We start from the raw sequence: 21,325 nt of genomic DNA on the forward strand, positions 1-21,325 counted from the left end.
TTCTCGCAGATGGTTCGACCCGGAGACGAACCCTCACACGTCGAAGGAGGACTGGGTATTCAACGGACGTTACTGGAACCGCGACTGGTCCGAGTCGCCGGATATATTTTGACCGCGTCGCGACCCTAGGAGATTTTATCAGTAATCATCGACGCGACGAGCCTGTGTGTGTCGAGTTGCTCGCGCGCCGCAATCCTTTCGCCGCGCGCGTTAAGACGATGTAAATAAATATATTTGCGAAAAATACGATGGCGGAACATTCCAGTTAAGAGAATACTGTGATGTTACTATATGCAGGATCTGAAGAATCTAGAAATACACGGGGGGTAGGGAGGGAGGACCGCTTACGAGATGGGTAGCGGCAGGCGATTAGAAGCTTAGAAAGAGTATAATTTTGCACGAGTGAATTCGATTGAAAATTAAAATCGGGATCGCATTTTCTGAGCAAGGCTCGTTGAGGTCCGAGGATCGATAATGTAAAAGCTCAACGTTTTCGTTCATTTTGCGAACCGTTGGTTGTCACTCGAAGCATGCATCGTTCAATCTTGTATGCTTCCGGAAAACCCAGTGAATTCAATCGGACGTAATTAGGAATATAGAAACTGCGGCGAACCCAGTGGATCTGAACGACGGCGGTTCCTGTAATTTTGTCGGGCGAATTCCAGGGGATTTTTTCAAAAAAAATTTCAAATGTAGAATCGCAAACTTTTTAAGCGAGATGGCTGAAATGGAGCAAAATCACCTGGCCATTTTTCGAGTTGCACTCAGCGACTTCCCAGCTTGGAATTCCAGGCAGCGGGAGGATGTGTTATATACGGCAGAAATCGTCATATTCGTACCATGGAGAAATTTGTTCAATCGATTTCCGCAAGTTGCGGGTGGAAAAGGTGAATATGCGGATTCGGACGGCGCGATGACGAATTCGTTCACGACCGGGTCCACACGACCTCGCAAATCGACAAACTCCACGTACTTGGCGGTATCAGACGCGTTCGATTGATGTAAATAGAAAACGTTAAAATTCAGGTTCACAAAATATCAATGATATCGACTCTAACGTGAAAATGATGTATTCATGAATAATTATCATAATAATAATATTTATTATTAATTTATTGCTGCACCACGTTAGATGATGTATGTACGTACGTACCCACGTTGGAAAAGATGGCCGCTGCCGGAAATCCCCCGGTGACATCATCAATTTGCCCCTATAGGCGCGTCTAGAAAGGATGGCTTCCTTCTTAAATCCCCCTATGACATCACTTATCACCGTAAAGGCAGTAACTTGAAAATAAGAGCTTCGTTTTTGAATCAAACTGGTGTCATAGGGAGAAGGCGGCCATCTGGTAGTAAATCAAATTAAATATGTTGTCATAGGGGGATTCAATCATGCCGGTAGTCGATATCTTCTCCGTTAGGGTAACACATTCAATACGTTAAACGGCTTAGAATAAATGTTGCCGGAGTGTGATGGATGCAAATTTGTGATTTTAGAAATTTCTGTTGAAACTTCGTGTCTAGAATGTGTAAATAACGCACATGCAGTTTTATAACACTTGTCGGCACCAGCGTGTATTGTAAGATATTCAAAGAAGCTCGTCCTGTATTAAAACAGTCTCGTTTTTGTGTAGGATTTCAGGCCTGAATTTTTCCCTAATTCAACAAATCTATTTGTCCTCGAAAGTAAGTTTTCTACCGAGTTTTTGAAACGGTCTTTTGCGCGACTTTTTGCGCGTTGAGAGGTTTTGTCTTCTTGCACCACGTATAGCTTTTCTCTGCACTGATACGTTTTCAATTTTTGCGAACTTTTTTATAAATCGAACGCAGTCGTCTTTTAGTGTGGATAGTTCGGCGAAAACCGGTCGGTTGACGTTAATTTTATAACGGATAATATGGACTCAATGATATGGGCTCAAAAATATCCGATTGTGTGAATTAAAAAGTGTAGCCACAGTCCGGTTACTGACTTCTTGGTACTGCAAATCTATAGCTTTAAGATAGAAGACCTCATCGTGACCCAGTTCCACAGTGGTTTAAGATTAGACTCAGAGTTAACTCATTGAAAATGAACTGATTTTAACTCAGAGTTAACTCTAACTCACAACTGTGGAACTGGATCCATATCTTTTCTTGTCTTACACCAGAGAGGGTTGGGAGGGGGATTTCCCGTACAAGGGGAGTATGTGTATTTGTATTTGTTAACTCAGGTAATTGTTAAAACAGATCTTGCTTTAATCAGTTTAAACCAGACCGAGAATCGGGAATGTCGAGTCGTTAGGACATTTTTTATGAATCAATTGGATAGAGAATGACTTGTGCAGTTTCTCGGTCAAAATTAACCTCTTCTAGGATCAAGATATTGATAGTAAACAGAGTGACCGTGATTGGGAAAACTGGGCAAAAAAACACTGGGAACTTAGGTATTTCTCTCATGGAAAAACGCACGGAATTTGATAAAACACCGAAAAAACGTAAGGAAATGGTATTTAGGCTGAACTTTTCCCTCACGAATTGTGTTTGTTGGTCTCAACTTCCTAATCTTCGTTTCATATTGTAAGTTACGAATTCCTATAAAATGTAAAAGCTGAAAGATAGAATATTTACTGAGCTAGCTTACTACTTGGGTCTGTCAAGGCATGGACGTATAAACTAGTTTATACGGCCTTGGTCAAGGTTACAACACTATGATCTTTATACTACTGCCGTTTATCAGGATCCAGTTCCACAGTTCTGAGTTTACTTTGACTCTTCATAGCGTTAAAACATTGGAAATGAACAGGACCAGGTTTGACAGTTCTTATTAAGTCCAAGGGCGGATCCCGGGGGACTAGTCCCCCTCAAAGTTTTTAGAAAAATTTGTTTTCCACTTTATTAAGATATATGTATTATTACCTCATGACAGCCATCAAATAGTCTTTGAGAACACCTAAATTTCGGCGCTCGTCATGTTGGGGTGCCCTTCGAGATTACTTTTGTGCACTTGAGTACCCTGGTCCTGCACCTTCCAAAAATCCTTGATGGCTGACTCTCTGAGTTAATCGTTAATCAAGAACTATGGAGAACCTGGTCTCGATTTTAAGCCAGCTGAAGTTAACTCAAACTCACAACTGTGGAACCGGGCCCAGAACACAAAGAAAGTTCTGCCTATACTGGGAAAATGTGGGAAATTTGAGAGTAAAATGGATTGCGGTCACCCTGTTCATTTAATTCTATTGGAGTTATATCTAACCATAAGAACTGAGAATCTTGTTACTGCCGAATTCTTACTCGAACCTGTAAATATATTTGTCTTACGCGAGCTCATTTTGCAAACGGGCGCATACCCTAAATATACACTCAATGCTGAATTCTTTCCATCAAATGTCGATACCGGTTATATTACTGATTTTCCGTTTTGTATTACAGATGAATAATATTCCACACCATTCATTGTACATAATATACGGTAACGATATTCGAACTAAAAGACTTTTCCACTATGTACGAAAATGTAAACTTCCACTCAATTTTTCTAGTCCTATTCCTCGACAGCAATTTTAGGAGTGGAGAACCAGGGTTCGGTTTTATATAGACTGGTTTTATCTATAAGTCGACTGAAAATGAATTGAGTTAGCCCCTGGGTTAATACCAGTCTATAAAACCGGGCTCTGGTGCCCACTTCCACGTACACCTCGCGTAACTCGGTGTTTGGTTCGGAATTCAGCACCCGAAAAATCCGCGAGGAAGTTGGAAAATGAATTCGTTCAAGTTTATCCAAGTTTGAGTCGTCAAAAAGCTTAAGTTGGCCATGTCTGAATTAGGCGGGGTTTACTATAGGTGTATAGTATAGTTTCAATGCCAGGGGCAGATTTAAGGCGTTGGTTTCAGGGGCCCTGACCCCTGTTTTCCTATCGAGATTGCTAAATCCTGGAAATAATTTGACACGTTTAAGAAATGCATCTTTTTGCATGAATTTCTTCAAAAATATCTAAAACAGAGGGTGGGACCTCAATAGAGGCCTTTCACATTGCTGCTATACCCGGAAAATACCCTTTCTTCAGGATCCCGGCTTTTCGAATTTTCCTAGATCCGCCTCTGACTTCCTTGTTACGCAGGTATTAATATCAAGCCCGGAACGACCCCTTCAGACAGTCGGTGTTGTAGCGTGCAGTTTTTGAAAACTTGCCGATGAAATGTCAAATTTCCGGCGGTTTTTTCATTAAGAAACGTCTCTGGTGACGTGCTGAACACATACGATGTATGGGCGATGACGAATTGCAGGAATAAATGACGATAAACGAGATCTATAAGGGGTACAGGATGTGTAGATTGATATCTGCGTAGGTTCCTATAGTCTGTATGTGGATAGTTATGAAACGAATTGATATTATTTGTGGGGTCTTTCTCGTACGAATTTTATTATCGATTCGTCTGCAGTTTTTATCGTCTAGTTCGCGTTTATTTTGTCGTTTGCATAATCCATGTCTACGTATGTTTTTGAATTTAACGGATTTCACGAGATACATAAATAAACTTCGTCATATATATTGTGTACTAAAATGCGTGAATGGATGAATAAATATGTGAAAGGGATTTTTAACTCTGGGAGTTCTAGTCCATCTCCGGGAGAATCCGGGTATATGCGCAATTGTGGAACCGGATTCACGAACTCGCACTCAACTGGTGGAGAATCTAGGGGTTAAGACCAAATTTAGTGAGCCCAATTTTAAACCCGTTGACTTTAAATGGCAATATACAAGTATCATTACATATCCATGATTGTACTGTTGAAATAATGTATGCGCGTGTGGGTCGATACGTGGACTCGTCACTCGATCTGTTATATGTGTAATGAATAACTGCAATACACGGTTCTAATGTATCATAGTTGAAAAGAGAAATAAAAGTCGGTGTTATTAGAAAGAAATCGTTTTTGTCGCCTCCTCCCCGCTCTTCCCCTTTCTCTTTCTCAGCCGCTCTCTGGGTATACCAGTCGTCTTACTATTTGAGTGATTATTTAAAAAGGAATGAATTTGAATACTAATGGGAAAGTGTTTTAATATCGGTGGTGATTGGTTCAGAACGTTTGAATTCGTAGCTGTGGTCCAATCAGCTAGTGCGATCCGGTATCTCCCTTCTGATTGGTTAATGCGCTGAAGCGGATCAGTGGTTTACAACGCTCTCTTGTGAATCCTCATTTGCCAGAACTGACGTGCCACGGAACTATGACTCTTAATTCTAACTCCAACGGTATCCCTGTGATGACCAGTTTATATTGGCAAGCCATCGGCTCCAAACATTCCGAAAACAGTTCGATCCAAAAAGTGAGTTAGTCCATCTGACCCTCATGCTACTCTAACCCGGGACTTTAGCAGCTTCTAGCCCTGAGCTGAGTTGTGTGTGTCAGACGAAGTTTAGAGAATTTGGTCATTACCAAGTCCAGTTGGGTAGTGCGGTTAAGTGGTCCCATATCATTAAAAGAATATCCAAGGGCAGTTGAACGATGTACTACCCCAAAAAACGTGCAAATCTTAAAAGTCTTTAGAACCACGAACCTGATGACGAAAATTCACCTAAAAGTACTACATGTATTGAAAAATAATAACGCACCAAAATGATCTAGAACATGTGAACACGTATAGGGCATAAATGGATCAACATATATTTTTCTAACAAAACATCAGACACAACGCATCAAATAGGGGGGGGGGGATGGAATCCATTTTAAAAAGGGGGGATTTTCGGGGTTTTATTTTTATTGCACCCTCCCCGAGACGGATCAATTATGTCCATGGCAATAAACTTGTTACAAATTCCTGTCTACTAGCCTGGCCTGGTAATCGCGGAACTGTTTTTCCGGTACCTAAAATTATCATTTCCCTGCCGCCGGGGATGAGAACTTGACCTTTCTACGTTTATCTTGACCCAGGGATGAGAGGAGTTTACGCATAATATGTCAAAGGTAAACCTCGGAATTCTAGGTATACCTGTGTTCTCAGCACCGGTAATTAATTGTTCTTATTTCCAAATCCGCCAGACTGATTCACATCTGTAAAGATTTATCCCCATCTCCCTTTTCATATGACTAAAATCGGCTTACGAGCTTACCGCGTATTTGTTATATAATAGAGCATTTCACACCGATAAACTTGAATTTCGAATTCTTTTTGAAGCCACGCGTGTCGAAAGGTGAGTCTGATTTTGCGTTCAATCGTTTTTCAGCGAGATCACTATGAGCTCTTTCACATTTCTGAACCAGGTTTAAACGTAGGACTCGGCTAGGCCTAAAGTTTCTTTTTTAAAACAATAAATTTATTTCAATAATATACATTAGTACAAGACTTACAAAATAAACTTACAAACCGCATTTAAAATGCATTATATGCAAGTATTGATGAAAATGATGAAAATAATTAATGTACATAGATGGCAGACCAAATAAAAAGGTGAGGAAAAAAAGAAGAAAGGGAAAGTATCCGGGTACCAGCTAATTGCAGCTCTAAATGGTGGTATGATTGGCTGTGACAAACTTTGCTACGGTTTTTGTTAATTTAATATTTGATTCAAAATTTAAGTTGGGGCTTCCATGTAGTAAAAACTTAGTGTTTTCGGTCATAGCTATCGTATAGAGTTAAAAGTTGGTAAAATGCCTATTTTATCCAGTTGAGTCGGTGGGGACCATAAGCACACCGGATAAGAAAGTTTTGAAATTCTAAAATTGTTTCTTGATATCATGAAAGTAAAGCTTTTACAAAATCATTGTATCGTATAGTCAATTAGGTATATTAAGTAATTCAAGTATAGGTAATTAACATTTTTGTTTCACAGATAACTTTTGTGATCGAGAAGATGAAATTATAAGTGATTATAGTTTGTTTGGGAGTATTATTTCCAGGCCTGACCGCCTTAACGAAGCTTCCAAGTCCTTACAGTAAGTACGATAAGAGTAAAAATCAGTTCCCCAGTCAACCTGATCGTCTTCCTTTTGGTGGATACGAACCTTGTGGTATCGTAAGATTCTGCCACGTGCCTCATCCGTGTGGATTTTAGGAGCGCATCAAGCCTCATAGGCTGACTGATGGTAGGACACAAGAAAAAGGACGAATCACCGAATATTGTATCATTACTGGTACAATCCATCATCTTATTTTAAAACATATACTATGGTATCACATGTATGTATATACATAATCAGCTTGCATCACATGCACAATTGAGATTCATCATTGAGAGAAAGTCAAATAATGCGCCTTTTTCGAGTAAATCGCGACGGCATGCGACCGTTCATCAAACCGTCTCGGGAATTGATCCATGATGGTGTCGTGATAGGCACGTTCTTCGAGGAACTCTGTGGTCTGGATATGAAACTGATGGTAGAATGTTGAATAATTAACAATACTTGACAGAGAAAATTAAAGAAGGCAATTTAGCTGTACACAGAATGTGATCAGCAGTCATTTTGCGCAATTGTGTCACCTTATGGAGGCCACAAATGGAATTGTCCATTCTCTATTTTTCACAGCAGTTCAAAGTCTACACCGCACTAGCGAAATCTGCTGGATACCATTGCCACAGTAGTCGATGCTGCTGCACAGTAGCGCACAGTGGATCATCGGTTGCCACAGGGTCATTATTTGACAACTCCATGGGCATCCCTTAAATTTTCAAACGTCGACGAACGTTGGCACATGGTCTGCATTTGCTAAATTAGCAAAATAAAATCGATGCATGCAAAGTAAACGGGAACTTGTCTACGTATCGGCCTCAGATTGCACCAGAACCAAATTTTCAAAAATCGTCTGGGGGACGATGAGATTCCCATTCTATTCCTAAAAAAGAACTCCCCAAAAAATTCTGGGAGCGCCCCTGAAACTCTTAATATGTTTTCGTTTGTTTTTCTCTCACAGCTTTTGGAGAATGGATCGATGATATATGGACTCATTCGTGTAACTGCCCGGGTCGTCCAAGTGAGAGCGGGGTCTACTACGTCGGCCGTCGTGGACTGGCGAATAAATGCCCGACAGGGATGGGTTATCGATTTTATTGTCTGAAGGGAACTTGGAGCGATATAAGCACTTGCTGTCATAAAAATTAAACAGAAAAATCTGTCAGAATGCGCGCATTAAAATGATTTGCCCGTTGCAAAAATGCTTCTTGGACTCAATAATTTCAATGGTTTTTACAACGTCTATGATAGCTTATCGGATTTTGTTCCAAGCACTACGAACCGTTACATGCATGATTATTGTCGTATGTTTTGATTTCATAGTCTTCTGATCGGAAGAAACCATTTTCTGAACCGGTCGGTCACCAGATGCAAATATGACATGACCACTGAAGCAGTACGGTAGGTTCCAGATCTCTTAGCTATAGCCATACGAATCATGTTAGTACTAATAAGTGCGACAAATCTGTATATGCGTAGTATTTTTCCTGCTTCGCGATATTTTCAAGGTCGTTACGAAGAAAATAGAATACAGTAGGCCTAGTCTTACGTTATTCTTCATTTTCCTTGCAAAATTTATGTTCAGCCCTCAGGGTTATAAGATGTACCGGTACAATTTTTGGGGTTATAGAAATGAGGTAATTTATTTCGAATTTTCGCGTCACTTCTGCTGTTATTAAAAAAAACTAACAAGAAATCTAATTCATCATGTTCAGTCGCAATCAGCGATTAAGAAATACTCAGGAACTTACAGGGATGAAGCGGTCGTACGATTCGGACTTTATTCGTAATCCTAATTATTTATTTGTGTAGAAGAACTGACATGCACGAGTCAATATAAGTACTAAACATGTATTTGAATATATGTTGAATATATAATGAATGCGAAATTCTTTATGCTTTACGGTGACTTTTGTCCATATGCGTAGTACATACCGGTATGTAAAAAAATGTATTCTACTACAAAAACAAGATTTGCGTGTAAATGAGGAACACCACTATTCAGGAACATGGATTACATACCTTTGTAAAAGAATGTTCAAAAGAAAAATTATGTATTGTGAGCTTTTTGCTCGATTTTTTTCTGTAGACAATTGTAGGCCGAAGTGTCAGCTTTGACTCATTCATCTAAAATTTATTCTGGTTTTCGTGAACGGTACTGGTCGCAATAGCGGCTGGATATTTTACTAAATTTTTGTAATCATGGCCATATTATCTCATATGCCTCGGAGAATAAAAGATGTAAACAAATAAATCAAATTTAAGATACCGAATGCTTATAAACATGGCGGAATACCCAACATATGGCACCAGCTTTCATTAACAAAACAATAGCTAATGGCCGCGCAATGAAAACTTCTAAAGCGAATATTGTCTAAAAATCTAAAACTGTTTATGACTGCGAATGCCACAATTTTGTATGGTTTATTTCCAATGTAAAAACATACCATCGTTGATCCAGCGTTAGCTGAAACTGTCGACGCAAGCCCCAATAAATCATTTGCAATCGTCAGAATCCACCACAATGACGCAAAAGCGGACTTGAAGATAGCGCTTTGTGCTGTTAGTCGACCGAACCAGAACGGATATAGATGACCATATCTAAAGGTAAGTCTGTCGCTTGCCGCATAACACACCCGCATCGAAAACAAATCGAGTGATTGAGACACTGGTTGCTCCTCTGAGGATTTATCTTGAACTTTTGTAGGATCTCAGAGGTAACGGTGATTATAGTAACGCAAGCTGCCTCAATTATCAGTAATGCCAAACTAACAATACAGACAATCTACAGGACTGCACTGAAACCGGGTCTTACAAGAACTATACTTATCTTCTTCCAGTCGGCCAGATTTGTGGACAGATCAATGACATAAATCCTGGGGAACGTATGCTGCTTCCTCGTCAGTTGAGCCGTTGTCAACCAAACCTTTTTGATCCGCATCTTTATCTTCCGTTGTCAGTTTAAATTCATCGAGCTTGTCAGCTAACGGGTGCGGTACGAATATTTCAATGTCGATCGAGAGTTGTGTCTCCTCCCGTTATATGACTTAACCCAGTTTAAGATTAACCCCTACTGAAAAATATTGCTCGAAGATTTTTCCATGATGATTTATGGTCAAATGATATTGTGATTAGAATTGATTATTTGATTCCATAATATGGTTAAGATCAGGAAATCAAACTTGAATATAATTATAAATCAAATTATTTTAGCCTAATAATTATCTTGAAATGTATATCCCCATTTTGTACTCTTACTTAAAGCTGTATCTTATCAACTGTAGACCTACTGAAAAAATGATGATTTAATCAATCTCTGATATATCTATAATTTTGATTTAGTTTTGAAATAGTTATGACTAGGTGCTCAAACTAAACATAACTATGATAGAATAACCAATCAATTATACTTATCATTGAAATGTTAGCATAATCATGACAAAATGAAAATGATTAAATATAGTAATTGTAAAATAATCTAAAAATAATTAAATAGAGTAATTGTTATTCAATGTAGTTATGATTAGGTGATTAAATTGATTAATCCACAAGATAGTTAACGATAAAAGATTTGAATGTAGTTAATGAATCAATAATACATCATTCATGTTTATTAAGAACAATATAAAATGACATTCATGTCGCAGATAAAACACAATGATTAGGTGTATACCCAACCAAAACTGTAGCTCATGGAATGCAAGTGTCTATATCGACCCTTCGTAGCTCAGGTGGTAAAGCTAGTAGAACCGGGTTCTTACCGGGCAGAGCTCGTAGAAGTTTCTACACGAAATAGAAACGGCAAATGCGGCCATCTGATTGGTCGGTGACGATGGACCGGGTTCTAAATATTCCGAGAACGAAAATGTGGTTTAAACGAGTATGAATTTGAATTCATACATTAGCTTAATTAAACACGCGTTTTTCGTTGGCGACAGATGTACCAGACTCAATCTCTGCCAATTAATTTGCATGCAGGAAAATCCTGTTTAACCGGCTTTTTCACGCGGTGCTATCTAACCGGTTATCCTTCGGAAAGGCTTCAAAATTTAGAATGATGCTCTAAAACCATCATTCAATCATCGCTGATATTTATTACGTTACCATGCTTCTAAGGTCACCACAAAAATTGTAGAGTTCGAGACGGAAAGAAATATGTAAATAGAATTTGAAATACCGATACTAATAAATGTAGCCGTATACCCAACGTACGGCTGTATGGAACCGATATTGAAAAGTAAGATAAAGACTGGCTTAAACATTCGAAGCGAATATTGTCTCTTGATCGTATTTCTGATGAGCAATATCTGACACCAGCAAACTTAACGCTTATAAATAAATCAAATCCGTCAAATTGCAAAACCGAACATATATAACCATCGTATCGACACAACATCAAAATTTCTACAATAATGTCTGATGTATTTTCGAATGCCCTGGATATAACTGTTGACCCGGACTTAGCCACGAATGCTTCCGCCGGTCCTACTAACGTATGTGCATAATAATCTGCTGAATCCACCACAATGACGCCAAAACACACATGAAGATAGCGCTTTGTGCTGTTCGTAGACCAAACCAGAATGGATATAGATGACCATATTTGAAGGTAAGTCTGCCACTCAGTACATTATCAAAAATCATTCCCGCATCGAAAGTAAATCGAGTAACACGGAAACCTTTACAGTTACCCGTTGGTCCTCCGAGGATTTTTTTTTTAATTCTTGAAGAATCTCAGAAGTAACGGTGATTATATACCACTACGTCATGCTGCAGCACAGTAATGCCTAACAAACAATACAGACAATAAAAACTACAGGACTGCACTGTGAACCTGGTCTTACAGGAACTAGAACCTCTCTTCTTCAGGTACTTTGTAGACAGTATCAATGGTAGCTATGCATTCTGTTTCCTAGAAAATTGCGTCTTTTTCAACCAAATGTTCTCTATCTTCTCCGTAACTTTCAAACCATTGGGCACCATCGCTGGCATCTTTGGCCATCGGATTACCTTGTTTTCACCACACTCATTTTTTCTCATTTCTCGAATTTTCATTATTGCGATGCTTAGTATTTTCGATCATATCTGAATAGATCGATCATGGTGTTTGAGGTAGGTGAACGTTCTGCTCTTACAGAACCGTTTATTGAAATAAGGCCCGGAAAAACTAGCATGTATATTACTGGCATGTATTCTGATATACGGACTTGCTTTTTATGAATTATGTTTTAGTGGCTTAAATGTCTATGTAACTGTATTATTGTACGTACTGACGCAAATTCTGCGTATAAGACCTCCACTGGAGACAAAACAGAGGAACTGTAGATTTTGCAATGGAACTGATCTTGAAGATGAATATCATTTTATTCTAAAATGCTCTAGATTTAGTACATAGATTTATTTATTCAGTTATTGAGCACACAGAATGGGAACGAATTTCTGAAATCAGGTGAATACTGTTGCATAGGTCTGAAAAGAATCCAAACATGTATATGATTTAGTTTAACATCAGCGTTGGTATATCCTCGACTTCACTACTTTACAAATTGATGGGTGCCGATACAGAAACGGCGTTATATTTTCCGAAATGTATTGTATCGCATTGAATGTACTGTATTTATAGAAATTTATTGTAATGAAATTAAGAACCATGATGGTCTATTTCAATAAACTTAAACTTAAAACTTAAAACATATATTCTGACTCTAAAACAAGTTTTAGATTCCATAGTTCGTACATGTCAAACAGGTTTTTTATGAGAAGGATAAATTTAAAGCCCACTAACTTGTTTCGGTCAATCTAAAGATTGCGAATGGTCTCTGGAAGGTACATGAACGTATATTTCATTATTTCAATGAAAATAATACAGAAATACGTAGACTATGATAGAGTCAGTGAATTAACGATAGCAGTCTGAACAAGGCCAAAAAGACTGTACAAGCACTGGCAGATTTCTCGTGAAAAAAGTTAAACGATAAGTAACACGATTGATATCATTCTAATGATTATTTTGCGCTTTGAAACTTACCACGAGAAATTCGATGAAGGTTCGAGTAAACAGACAAAATTTCACTACGAGCGTGTTTTGCCGACACTTCAAGGGACGTAATTAGTAGGTTGTTACTGCGAAGTATTCGAGCATTAGCCCAGGTAAGGTAACAAATCTCAGTCGACACTTATGCTTTATGGCACATCCTTTGATCCGTTAGGGAATTAGAAAAAAAACCATCTCTTGTGACTTGCGAAAATATTGCGATTATCAATCAATGAAAAAATTCCAAAAGCATCGCCGCCTACCATATCAACGTGCCAGTGCAGTTTGAGCAAAAGTAAAGTATAGTAAGGTAATGTAAAGTTTATGGAGCAGCCACCTTCGACTAGTTCGCCATCTGGCGGAAAATTATGTCAGTCACTGATCTCATATTACGTCATCACCAGATTATCTCCTATCCCTCTAAGAATAGAAGACGTAAGCGAATAAACCAAATTCAAAATACCGATGCTTATAAATATGGCTGTATACCCAACATATGGTTGCATGGCACCGGCTATCATCAGCAAAACAGTAGCTAATGGCCGACCAATAAAGATATCTAAAGCCAGTATTGTCTCGTAATGTTGATCGTATTTCTGATCTGCAGCATCTGACAACCAAGAATAATAAAATCCACCGAACAGACTAAGTGCCAACGTATAGATGCTATCCGGACCGAAAGCGTGCCAGATATTACTAATAAACGGATAAGAAAACATTGAAATTGTCGCTAGAAGGCAATAAATCATAGCGTAAATCCATCGGTAGTTTCTAGTTTTAGACACAATAAATCCAAACATGTTTGTAGCAATAATGAAGAGAACTGCTGATGACAGTCTTACAGTCGCTAGTTTCCAATTTGCCATCGTAAAACTGTCCAAAATCCATAATGGTAGCAACGTGTAATATGTGATATACATGGTACAATCCATAAAGTTGATGCCGAGTAAGACAACTGTTTGCGCGTCAGTGAGCATTGCTTTCACAACGCTGAGCTGGAATTGAGATTCTGTTTTTGAATCGCCGATGTTGTTCGGTATATCCACGAAGGTGCGAATAAGAATCGTTATCCCTATCGCAGCAAAAAGGATCCAGAATGGAGTAGCGCGCCCGATCAATTGAACCTCGTACAAAGCAACCGCAAAACCAAAGGCGTTTCCACCAAATCTACAACTGTATATAACCGCAAATGCCAAGATTCGGTCCGATTTATTTTCAAAAGTAAAAGATAGCATCGTTGACCCGGCATTAGCTACAAATGCTACCGCAAGTCCTACTAACGTATTTGCAACCGCCAGAATCCACCACAATGACGCAAAAACAGAAATGAAGATAGCGCTTTGTGCTGTTAGTAGACCAAACCAGAACGGATATAGATGACCATATTTAAAGGTGAATCTGCCACTCAGTACATTACCAAAAATCATTCCCGCATCGAAAGTAAACCGAGTAACGGAAACCTTTACGGTTACCTGTTGGTCCGCCGAGGATTTATTTTGAATATCCTGTAGGATATCAGAAGTAATGGTGATAATAGTACCACAAGTTGCTTCCATTATCAATAATGCCAAACTAACAATACACACAATAACTACAGGACTGCACTGAAACCGCATCTTACAAGAACTACACTTTCCTTCTTCTGGTATATCACTGTGAGAGAGAGTATCAATAGCTCCGTATTCAGTTTCCTCGCCAGTTTCGCCATTGTCAACCAATTCTTTTTTATCCTCATCCTTATCTCCTGTCGTCATTTTAAATTCATTGAGCATCGTTACTGATGACTATACAACTGGTTGCGATTGGTTTCATGTGAATATCAGATCACACTCGATACTTACTGCAAAATAACGTTCACAGTGGTTATCGATAAAATCTGTGATCGGATGTTACCAATTAGGTTTAGTTAGAAGTTCCATGGTGCTAATCTTGTCAAAGAATAATCAATACGTTCACCCCAGTCCACGTTCGATACATAGTAATGTTATTTTTTTCAAAGCATATGTTACTTGTGGTGACCTCCGTATAGCACAAGGAATGAGTGAATAAAAGCTATTTTTAGAATACCCCAAGTATACGGATTTTGTTAGACATTTATTACTGCCCTTTTATGGTACGAATTCGTAATGAATGATCGCGACACTGCTTAAATTGACCTCAAAGCGAACTTGCATTTTCTAAGTAGCACTGCTCATTACTGACTTTCTTTTCAATCTGCATGCAAATGCAAGCGGTAAATGCATGCACATGAGAAATTGCACATGAGAAATGAAAGGCGAACATAAAACAGAGAAAACTAAAACTGGTTTAATCAAAAGCTTTGATGAGCAGATGGGTTTTGAGATGAGATTTAAAAATATCAATTGAAGGACTAGATTTAATTGGACTAGGTAAATTATTCCACAGTACTGGGGCAGAGTACGCAAAGCCGCCTCTACGCCTGGCTGAGACAGGATTTTTGCGGGGAATTACTTACCCAAGGTTACTTCGAGCCTACTGCCTAAACATGAAACTGAAGAATAATGCTATTCTTATGTCCAGTTTATAGTGAACGTCACTTTGAGTTGTTTTAACTTCAAACAATCCCTAAAGGAGTTTTAATTATAGTATCAGCATAGACTTCATCGTATTTCGACGAAGTCTTCTAAAAGGCTCTTGAGTCCGTCCGGAAATGATTGCTCACAAAATGCTGCGTATCGATACTCTTCTTTTAATTGTACTGTACAATTTCGATGAGCGATTAGTGCCATTTAAACCATTACCAATCAAACAGGAATCAATATGAAAAGAATTCTGCGAAAAGTATTAAGACGTATAGCGCTGGTCACTTCAGTGTATTTCCACCTTAAAGACTCCCACAAAGCAAGTATTACCAATAGCATCATTATTTAATACAATTTCATTATCAGTTGTCTCGAAGAATAAAAGATATAAACGAATAAGTAAAATTTAAAATACCGATGCTTATGAATATGGCTGTATACCCAACATATGGTTGTATGACTCCAGCTATCAATAGCATAACCGTAGCTAATGGCCGCCCAATAAAAACGTCTAAAGCCAATATTGTCTCGTAATGTTGATCGTATTTCTGATCTGCAGCATCTGACAACCAAGAATAATAAAATCCACCGAACAGACTAAGTGCTAATGTATAGATGCTATCCGGACCGAAAGCTTGCCAGATATTACTAATAAACGGATAAGAAAACATTGAAATTGTAGCTAGAAGGCAGTAAATTATAGCGTAAATCCATCGGTAATTTCTAGTTTTAGACACAATAAATCCAAATATATTTGTAGTAACAATAAAGAGAACTGCTGATGACAGTCTTACAGTCGCTAGTTTCCAATTTGCCATCGCAAAACTGTCCATAATCCATAATGGTAACAGCGTGTAATATGTGATATACATGGTACAATCCATAAAGTTGATTCCGAGTAAGACAACTGTTTGTGCGTCAGTGAGCATGCTTTCACAACAATGAGCTGGAATTAAGTTTCTGTTTTTGAATCGTCGTGGTTGTTCGGTATTTCAATGAAGGCACGCATGAGTATCGTTAGCCCTAAAGCAGCGAAAATGATCCAAAATGGAGAAGCGCGCCCGATCAATTGAACCTCGTACAAAGCAATCGCAAAACCGATGGAATTTCCACCGACTCGAGAACTGTATATGACCGCAAATGCCACAACTCTGTCCGATTTATTTTCGAAAGCAAAATACACCATCGTTGACCCAGCGTTAATAACGAATCCTACTGCCAGCCCTACTAACGAATTTGCAATCGTTAGAATCCACCAGAAAGACGCAAAAGCGGACATAAAGATAGCACTTTGTGCTGTTAGTAGACCGAACCAGAACGGATATAGATGTCCGAATTTGAAGGTAAGTCTACCACTAAGAAAAGTGCCAAAAAGCACTCCTGCATCGAAAGCAGATTTAGTAATCGAAACCTTTACAGTTATCCGTTGGTCCTCCGAGGATTTGTTTTGAACTTCCTTCAGGAGATCAGATGTAACGAAAATTACAGTTCCACAAGCTGTTTCCAGTATCAGTAAGACCATACTAACAATACACACAATAACCACAGGACTGCACTGAAACCGCATCTTACAAGAACTCGTCTTTTCTTCTTCTGTTACTTTAGAGAGAGTATCAACAGCTCCGTATTCGGTTTTGTCGACAGTTGCGCCATTGTCAACCAATCCTTTTCTATCCGCATACTCATCTTCCGTCGGCACTTTCAGTTCATTGAGCAGCATCATTTGCGGTTGTGATGGGTGGTAATTGGTGAAATCGGTTGCTGGAAACATAACATAGATACGTCACATTTTTGTGAACGTCGCGGTAAAATAAAATGCAGGTCATTACTAGATTATTATATGCTTCGGAGAAGATGCGATGTGAACAAATGAATATAATTTAGAATACCGATTTTTATAAATAATGCCCGTATACCCAAAACATGGTTGTATGGCTCCATTAAGCTAAAAATCGACTAACGAGAATATCAAAAGCGAATATTGTCTCGTAATATTAATCGCATTTGCAATATGTTAATCTACCATTATTTGAATATACACCTAACTGCATACTTAACTTGATATTCTATTCATTGAACCCTTTTCGTAGTCTTTTTAACACCGTTAACTAACAGTAAGCTACTTGCCTATGTGCCAGTATGTCTTCTGGTATGAAACAAAATGAATTAAAAATAAATAATTTTCACACTAAAATGTTTCGATGTATAGGTTAGAAACTGAGGTCATATTTTTTTGTTTAGCGCGAAGCGTTCTATTCGCGTAGATATGTGACCGAGCTTGAACCCGGCTTGAGACTCGTCCGAGACATATCTAATACCACAAACTCGTTGTACCAGCCTTTTACCGTTGAAATATAAATCCTCATTTCATATACCTTGACTTAACCCAGTTTAAGATTAACGCCCACTTAAAAATATTGCTCGAAGATTTGTCCATGATGATTTATGGTCACATGATATTGTGATTAGAATTGATTATTTGAGTCCATAATATGGTTAAGATCAGGAAATCAAACTTGAATATAATTATAAATCAAATTATTTAGCCTAACAATTATCATGAAATGTATATCCCCATTTCGTACTCTGTAGCTGTATAGTATCAACTGTAGACCTACTGAAAAAATGATGATTTAATCAATCCCTGATATATCTATAATTTTGATTTAGTTTTGAAATAGTTATGACAGGCGATCAAACTAAACATAACTATGATAGAATAACCAATCAATTATACTTATCATTGAAATGTTAGCATAATCATGACAAAATGAAAATGATTAAATATATAGTAATTGTAAAATAATCTAAAAATAATTAGATAGAGTAATTGTTATTCAATGTAGTTATGATTAGGTGGTTAAATTGATTAATCCACAGGATAGTTATCAATAAAAAATTTGAATGTAGTTAATGAATCAATAATACATCATTCATGTTTATTAAGAACAATATAAAATGACATTCATCTCGCAGATAATACACAATGATTAGGTGTATACCCAACCAAAACTGTAGCTCATGGAATGCAAGTGTCTATATCAACCCTTCGTAGCTCAGGTGGTAAAGGTAATAGAACCGGGTTCTTACCGGGCAGAACTCGTAGAAGTTTCTGCGCAAATTCTGCGTATAAGACCTCCACTGGAGACAAAACAGAGGAACTGTAGATTTTGCAATGGAACTGATCTTGAAGATGAATATCATCTTATTCTAAAATGCTCTAGATTTCACGATTTACGATGGAAATTTATAAAACCTTATTATTATAGATAACCATTTGTACATAGATTTATTCAGTTATTGAGAACACAAAATGGGAACGAATTTCTGAAATCAGGTGATTACTGTATCATAGGTCCGAAAAGAATCCAAACATTTATATGATTTAGTTTAACATCAGCGTTGGTATATCCTCGACCTCACTACTTTACAAATTGACGGGTGCCGATACAGAAACGGCGTTACATTGAATGTACTGTATTTATAGAAATTTATTGTAATGAAATTAAGGACCATGATGGTCTATTTCAGTAAACTTAAACTTAAAACTTAAAACATATTTCGGTCAATCCAAAGATTGCGAATGGTCTCTGGAAGGTACATAAACGTATATTTCATTATTTCAATGAAAATAATACAGAAATACGTGTAGACTATGATAGAGTCAGTGAATTGACGATAACAGTCTGAACAAGGCCAAAAAGGCTGTACAAGCACTGGCAGATTCCCCGTGAAAAAAGTTAAACGATAAGTAACACGATTGATATCATTCTAATGATTATTTTGCGCTTTGAAACTTACCACGTGAAATTCGATGAAGGTTCGAGTAAACAGACAAAATTTCACTACGAGCGTGTTTTGCCGACACTTCAAGGGACGTAATAAGGTTGTTACTGCAAAGTATTCGAGCGTTAGTCCAGGTAACAAATCTCAGTCGACACTTATGCTTTATGGCACATCCTTTGATCCGTTAGGGAATTAGAAAAAAAAACAACTCTTGTGGCTTGCGGAACTTTTGCGATTATCAAACGATGAAAAAATTCCAAAAGCATCACCGCCTATCGGTGTTACCATATCAACGTGCCAGTGCAGTTTGAGCCAAAAGTAAAGTAAATTATAGTAAGGTAATGTAAAGTTTATGGAGCAGCCACCTTCGACTAGTTCGCCATCTGGCGGAAAATTATGTCAGTCACTGATCTCATTACGTCATCACCAGATTATCTCCTATCCCTCTAAGAATAGAAGACGTAAGCGAATAAACCAAATTTAAAATACCGATGCTTATAAATATGGCTGTATACCCAACATACGGTTGTATGGCACCGGCTATCATCAGCAAAACAGTAGCTAATGGCCGACCAATAAAGATATCTAAAGCCAGTATTGTCTCGTAATGTTGATCGTATTTCTGATCTGCAACGTCTGACAACCAAGAATAATAAAATCCACCGAACAGACTAAGTGCCAACGTATAGATGCTATCCGGACCGAACGCATGCCAGATATTACTTATAAACGGATAAGAACACATTGAAATTGTCGCGAGAAGGCAATAAATCATAGCGTAAATCCATCGATATTTTCTAGTTTTAGACACAATAAATCCAAACATGTTTGTAGCAATAATGAAGAGAACTGCTGATGACAGTCGTACAGTCGCTAGTTGCCAATTTGCCATCGTAAAACTGTCCATAATCCATAATGGAAGCAACGTGTAATATGTGATATACATGGTACAATCCATAAAGTTGATTCCGAGTAAGACAACTGTTTGCGCGTCAGTGAGCATTGCTTTCACAACGCTGAGCTGGAATTGAGATTCTGTTTTTGAATCGCCGATGTTGTTCGGTATATCCACGAAGGTACGAATAAGAATCGTTATCCCTATTGCAGCAAAAAGGATCCAGAATGGAGTAGCGCGCCCGATCAATTGAACCTCGTACAAAACACTCGCAAAACCAAAGGCGCTTCCACCGAATCTACAACTGTATATAACTGCAAATGCCACAACTCTGTCCGATTTATTTTCGAAAGCATAGGATACCATCGTTGACCCAGCATTAACTGTGATTGCCACTGCAAGCCCTAATAACGAATTTGCAATCGCCAAAATCCACCACAATGACGCATAAACGGACATGAAGATAGCGCTTTGTGCTGTTAGTAGACCGAACCAGAACGGATATAGATGACCATATTTGAAGGTGAGTCTACCACTTAGAAAAGTGCCAAAAATCACTCCTGCATCGAAAGCAGATCGAGTGATTGAAACTTTTACAGTTATCCGTTGGTCCTCCGTGGATGTATTTTGGACTTCCTTTAGGAGATCAGATGTAACGATAATTACAGTTCCACAAGCTGTTTCCAGTATCAGTAAGGCCATACTAACAATACACACAATAACCACAGGACTGCACTGAAACCGGATCTTACTAGTACAACATCTTTCTTCTTCTGTTACCTTCGAGAGAGTATCAATAGCTCCGTATTCAGATTCCTCGTCAGTTGCGCCATTGTTAACCAATACTTCTCTATCCGCATCTTTATCATCCGTCGTCACTTTCAAATCATTGAGCAGCATCATATTGTTGTTGACAACCGATGAGTTGGATTTAGTGACATATTACGCAAAATTGTACATTATTATTCACCAGCTCCGCACTTGCTGTTATGGATTTAACGAGGTGCTCAGACGTAAATTGGTTAACTAATTCGGCATTTAAATGATATTACAATGTTGCGCTTTTCGCTTGAATTACAAATGCCATTATGTTAGTGATAGGGCTGTGCCCTGAACGGGGTGGTGTACATTTTTAGGCC

General features: G+C 38.3%; 1 protein-coding gene across 2 annotated transcripts in view; it reads left to right on the plus strand.

Annotated features, from left to right (window-relative positions):
• The window catches only part of LOC141909734 (oxysterol-binding protein-related protein 1-like), a 52,585-nt gene extending 47,676 nt beyond the window's left edge, over nucleotides 1-4,909 (plus strand). For both annotated transcript variants that reach the window (XM_074800330.1, XM_074800331.1), the window contains exon 23: nucleotides 10-4,909. In XM_074800330.1, coding sequence (XP_074656431.1) covers nucleotides 10-112 — 103 coding nt within the window. In that variant the 3' untranslated portion in view covers nucleotides 113-4,909. The remainder of the gene's footprint in view (nucleotides 1-9) is intronic.
• Nucleotides 4,910-21,325: the final 16,416 nt, after the last annotated feature.

The sequence above is a fragment of the Tubulanus polymorphus genome, chromosome 8 (assembly GCF_964204645.1).
Source record: "Tubulanus polymorphus chromosome 8, tnTubPoly1.2, whole genome shotgun sequence".
Lineage (NCBI taxonomy): Eukaryota > Metazoa > Nemertea > Palaeonemertea > Tubulaniformes > Tubulanidae > Tubulanus > Tubulanus polymorphus.